This window comes from Cebus imitator, unplaced genomic scaffold, assembly GCF_001604975.1.
Source record: "Cebus imitator isolate Cc_AM_T3 unplaced genomic scaffold, Cebus_imitator-1.0 Scaffold280, whole genome shotgun sequence".
Taxonomy (NCBI): domain Eukaryota; kingdom Metazoa; phylum Chordata; class Mammalia; order Primates; family Cebidae; genus Cebus; species Cebus imitator.
In genome coordinates this window covers 186,452-191,959 of record NW_016107595.1, presented here as the reverse complement: position 1 = coordinate 191,959, position 5,508 = coordinate 186,452, and the positions used below count along the sequence as shown (strand labels likewise).

At 49.2% G+C, this 5,508-nt stretch overlaps 1 protein-coding gene across 1 annotated transcript in view; it reads right to left on the bottom strand.

Annotated features, from left to right (window-relative positions):
- FAM32A (family with sequence similarity 32 member A) overlaps positions 1–3,676 on the bottom strand; it is a 6,430-nt gene extending 2,754 nt beyond the window's left edge. The window contains exons 1-2 of the mRNA XM_017501173.2: positions 3,541–3,676; positions 3,282–3,423 (exon numbers count right to left, since the gene is read on the bottom strand). Of these exons, the coding sequence (XP_017356662.1) occupies positions 3,282–3,423; positions 3,541–3,671 (273 nt within the window). The 5' untranslated portion in view covers positions 3,672–3,676. The remainder of the gene's footprint in view (positions 1–3,281; positions 3,424–3,540) is intronic.
- Between the last annotated feature and the right edge of the window lie 1,832 nt (positions 3,677–5,508).

Below are 5,508 nucleotides of genomic sequence, written 5' to 3'. Positions count from 1 at the left end.
GAGTCTCGCTCTATCGCCAGGCTAGAGTGCAGTGGTGTGATATGGGCTCACTGCAATGTCCGCCTCCTGGGTTCAAGCAATTCTCCTGCCTCAGCCTCCTGAGTAGCTGGGACTACAGGCGTGCGCTACCACACCTGGCTAATTTTTGTATTTTTAGTAGAGATGGGCTTTCACCATGTTGGCCAGGATGGTCTCAATCTCTTAAGCTCCTGATCTGCCTCAGCCTCCAAAAGTTCTGGAATTACAGGCGTGAGCCACCACGCCCAGCCTCCCATTTATCTTCTTTAAAACTCTAGCTTTGGTTCCCATCCCTTGTCCACCATCCCAGAAAACCTGCTTTACCTGCAATCCTTCCCACCCCAGTAAACAGCACCTTCATTCATTAAACTGCCCAGCCCAAAGACTTGACTCTTCTTTCCTTCCCAGCTTACATCCAACCCAACAGCTAACCCTGCATTCATCCTTGAAAACCTATCCCCAACCTGTTACCTTCCACTGGCTCCGCCATGACTGCTCTACTCTAAGCTGCCATTATTAGTCTCTTGATAGTTGCATCAGTCTCTTATCCCGACTCCAGCAGTAAAATCTCAGCCATGCCTCTGACGACAGCCTCAGGGTTAGAAAGGACAGAAATGTATTCACTTGGCCAGACACGGTGGCTCACACCTGTAATCCCAGCACTTTGGGAGGCTGAGGCAGGTAAATCACTTGAGGTCAGATCATCAGGACTAGCCTGGCCAACACGGTGAAACACTGTCTCTACTACAAATACAATAATTAGCTGGGTGTGATGGTGGGCGCCTGTAGTCCTAGCTACTTGGGAGGCTGAGGCAGGAGAATTGCTTGAATGAGGGAGGCGGAGGTTGCAGTGAGCAGAGATTGTGCCAATGCACTTCAGCCTGGGTGACAGAGCAAGACTCCATTTCAAAAAAGAAAAATTAAAAAAAAGGCTGGGCGTGGTGGCTCACGCCTGTAATCCCAGCACTTTGTGAGGCTGAGGTGGGCGGATCACCTGAGGTCAGGGGTTCAAGAACAGCCTGGCTGACATGATGAATCCCCGTTTCTACTAAAAATACAAAAAAGTTAGCCGGGCGTGGTGGCAGGTGCCTGCAGTCCTGGCTACTCGGGAGGCTGTGGCAGGAGAATTGCTTGAACCCAGTAGGCAGAGGTTGCAGTGAGCTAAGATCGCGTCACTGCATTCCAGCCTGGCGATAGGGAGTCTCCGCTCCCCTCAATCACCCCCAAAGAAATGTATTCACTTGTTAAATCCTTACCACAACCCCATGAGGTAGACTTTAGTGCTACTTTTAAGTAAAAGGTAACTAACTTGCCCAGAGTTACACCACTAATTCCTGGTAGAGGCAGAGTCAAACTCAGGTCTGTCTTGCCAGAGCTAGTGCATCCATGTGTTTTCCGTATGCCTGAATTAGACCTGGGGGTAAGGAGTCAATTTTCCCCAGTGTCACCATACACAATCACCTAGACCAGGGATTTCTCAGCCTCGGCACCACTGGCATTTGGAGTCGGATCATTTTTTTTTTTTTTTTAAGATGGGGTTTCACCGTCATGGCCAGGCTGATCTTGAACTCCTGACCTCAGGTGATCCACCCACCTCGGCCTCCCAGAGTGCTAGGATTACAGGCGTGAGCCACAGCGCCCGGCCTCTTTTTTTTTTTTTTTTTTTTTTTTTGAGATGGAGTCTCACTCTGTAGCCCGGGCTGGAGTGCAGTGGCACAATCTCAGCTCACCGCAACCTCTGCCTCCCAGTTCAAGCAATTCTCCTAAACTCAGCCTCCCAAGAATTACAGGCACCAGCCACCATGCCTAGCTAATTTTTGTATTTTTTAGTAGAGACAGGGGTTCACCATGTTGGCCAGTTTGGTCTTGAACTCCTGACCTCATGATCCACCCACCTTGGCCTCCCAAAGTGCTGGGATTACAGGCGTGAACCACCGCACCCGGCCTGGAGTCGGATGGTTCTTGGCTGCAGCGGGCTGTCCTGTGTATTGCAGGGCCAGAAGCATCATCCCTGGCCTCCAGCCACTGTTGCCAGTAGTCCCCACCCCAACCCAGCTGAGAACCAAAAATGTCTCCAAACCTTGAGTTTAGGGGAGTGGAGACTGCACCCAGTTGAGAATCACTGACCTTGACTGATTATTCCCTCTTCCCAGCATAATAGACCAAGTTTATTTATCTTACTATGAACTCTTTTGTTCTCCATTGCACACCACACATTTATTGTGTTTAACATCAAGAAAAAATAATTGATTGGAGCCTTAAAATACAACACAAACAATGTTGTCATGGGCATGGCCATTCAATATCAACAGCTGAGACTGGGAGCAGTGGCTCACACCTAGAATCCCAGCACTTTGGGAGGCTGAGGCAGGAGGATCACTTGAGGTCAGGAGTTCGAGACCAGCCTGGCCAATATGGTGAGACCGCGTCTCTATTAATCCCAGTTACTCAGGAGGCTGAGGCAGGAGAATTGCTTGAACCCGGGAATCGGAGGCTGCAGTGCTCCGACCCACACAAAACAAATAAATTTTAAAAATATACACCGTTTGAATCTGCCGAAAAAAAGTTGTCATGGAAACAACCTTTGTGGTGACTTCCAGCGGTGAGCACGGTGAAACCTCGTCTCTACTAAAAATACAGAAATTAGCTGGGCATGGTGGTGGGTGCCTGTAGTCCCAGCTACTCAAGAGGCTGAGACAGGGGAATCGCTTGAACCCAGGAGGCAGAGGTTGCAGTGGGCCGAGATCGCGCCAATGCACTCCAGCCTGGGCAACAGAGTGAGGCTCCATTTCAAAAAAGGAAAAAAAAAAAGGCCATTTAATATCATTTAATATCAACAGCAGACATCCACTGAGCATTTATGCATTGCTTTTTACCTTCATGACTTCCTCTGAAGTTCCCAACACTCTTAAAATAAATTACTATCCTAACTCGCACAAAGAAGGAAACCGAGGCACGGAAATAATAAAGTCACTGGCCTAGTGTCGCAGGGCAAATGAGCCACAGCGCTGGAATCCAAACCCGGGTCTCCAGCTCCAGCTCTCCCCTCTGCTGCTCACTCTGGCCAGCGGAGTCTTCTCATCCTTGGAGCTTCCCAGGCAGGGGACGACTCCTCTCTCACTCACGCACAGAATCATCTCCCCATAATTAAGGTCTCCTCTGACTGCTCCCCTGCCCTCCGAGAGTCCCAGCTCTGACCACAATTTCGAGTCTCCTGGCGCCGGATGTTCCCGCCCTCCCCGCCGCCTTCTGCTTCTGCTCACCCGCTTCTCCTGCATTTTCTCGAAGGCCGCCTGGGCCGGGGTCCGCTTGTCCAGGCCGCGCCGCTTCTCCTCCTCGTTCTTTTTGCTCGTTCCCATTGCTTCCAGGAGTTTCGCTTTGTCTTTGTCCTTCTTTTTCTTCTTCCTGGAAAATGAAACAAGGAGGGGGCGGTTGAGGGCGGGTCGGAGGGTCAGGGCCAGGGTTTCCGAGAAAAGGTCTAAGGGGAGTGAAAACGGAATCCCGCAGGCCCTCGGGCCTCACCGCTTAGTCACTCCGAGCTCTGCGACGCCTTTCAGCTTTAGGGGTCCCTTTTGGACCTGCTCGTAGGCCTCCATGACACTCGCCGATGGTTCAGTAGATGGATTGCCACACTTCCTGTTTGCAAACACCATTTCCGCCCGAATGCCCGCCTTGCTTCTCTTTGATTGGCTGAGCTACCGGATGAGCACACGTTCTTGGTTCTGGATCCGCGACGCTCTTCGGGTAGTGGGCTGGACTGCGAGCCAAGCGAGTGCGCGCCTTTCTCATTCAGTCTCCTGCCACACTTCCGAATTTGGCGCCAACTTCCGGTCTCCCGTCCTTCAGACAGGGAGCTGGAAACCCCACCCCTTTTCGAGCGTTTTGCCCGCTTTTGGGTGTCCTGTTCTCTCTCCCTGTTCTTTTTTTTTTTTCTTTTTTCTTTTTTAGAGACAGGGTCTTGGCCTGTCGCCTAGGCTGGAGTGCAGTGGCACGATCTTAGCTCACTGCAGCCTTGAACTCCTGGACTCAAGAGATCCTCCTGCTTCAGCCTCTCCAGCAGCAGCTGGGACTACAGGCGGGCGCCACTGAGCGCGGCTAATATTTAATTTTTTTGTAGAGATGGGGGTCTCGCTATCTTGTCCAGGCTGGTCTCAAACTCCCGAATTCAAGCCATCCTCCTGCTTCAGCCTCCCCAAAACACTGGATCACAGGCCTCAACCATGGCGCCCATCCCCTGTTCTGGGAAGCTGGACCTAATTTTGTAAATCTACCCAGTAGATCTATTCATTAATTTTTCAGCTTTTGGTAAGTGACAATATTATGTAGTATGTTAAAACAATTAAAAATCAATTTTATGAGGCCTATTTTATATACAGTAAAATACAATCATTTTTATTCACTTTTTTTTTTTTGAAGACGGGGTTTCATCATGTTGGTCAGGCTGGTCTTGAACTCCTGACCTCAGGTGATCCGCCCGCCTTGGCCTTCAAAGTGCTTGGATTACAGGCATGAGCCACCACGCCCAGCCCATTTATTTCTTTAGTTGACAAAATTGTATATTTACTGTTCACAATATGATGCTTTGAAGTATGTGTGCATTGTGGGATGGCTAAGTCAAGCTAAATACCATGTATGACCTCAAATACTTATTTTTTTATGGTGAGACCACTTAAAATTTCTCTTAGCAATTTTCAAGAGTATAATACATTGTTATTAACTATAGTCATCATGTTGTAAAATAGATCTCTTGAACTTATTTCTCCTCTCTTTATTTTTCTGAGACGGAATCTCGCTCTGTCACCAGGCCGGAGTGCAGTAGTGCGATCTCAGCTCACTGCAACCTCCGCCTCCCAGGTTCAAGCAATTCTCCTGCCCCAGCCTCCCGAGTAGCTGTGATTATAAGCACACACTACCATGCCCAGCTAATTTTTGTATTCTTAGTAGACATGGGGTTTCACCATGTTGGCCAGGCTGCTCTCAAACTCTTGACCTTATGATCTGCCCACCTAGGCCTCCCAAAGTGCTGGGATTACAGGCATGAGCCACTGTGCCCAGCCTTCTCCTCTCTTAACTGAAATTTTATGTCCTTTTTTGATTCACAGAAGTGAGATCATGTGGTATTTGTTGTTCTAAAATGTACCAATTTAGTCTGGGCACGGTGGCTCACTCCGGTAATACCAGCACTTTGGGAGGCTGAGATGGGTGGATCACTTGAGGTCAGGAGTTCGAGACCAGCCTGGCCAACGTGGTGAAACCTTGTCTCTCGTAAAAATGTGAAAAATTAGCTGGGTGTGGTGGTGTGCCCCTGTAATCCCAGCTACTTGGGAGGCTGAGACAGGAGAATTGCTTGAACCTGAGAAGTGGAGGTTGCAGTGAGCTGAGCTCTCACGACTGCATTCCAGCCTGGGAGACAAGAGTGAAACTGTCTCAAAACAAACAAACAAACAAAGTAAACAAAAAGCTATGTGCATGTACACATCCCATATTTAA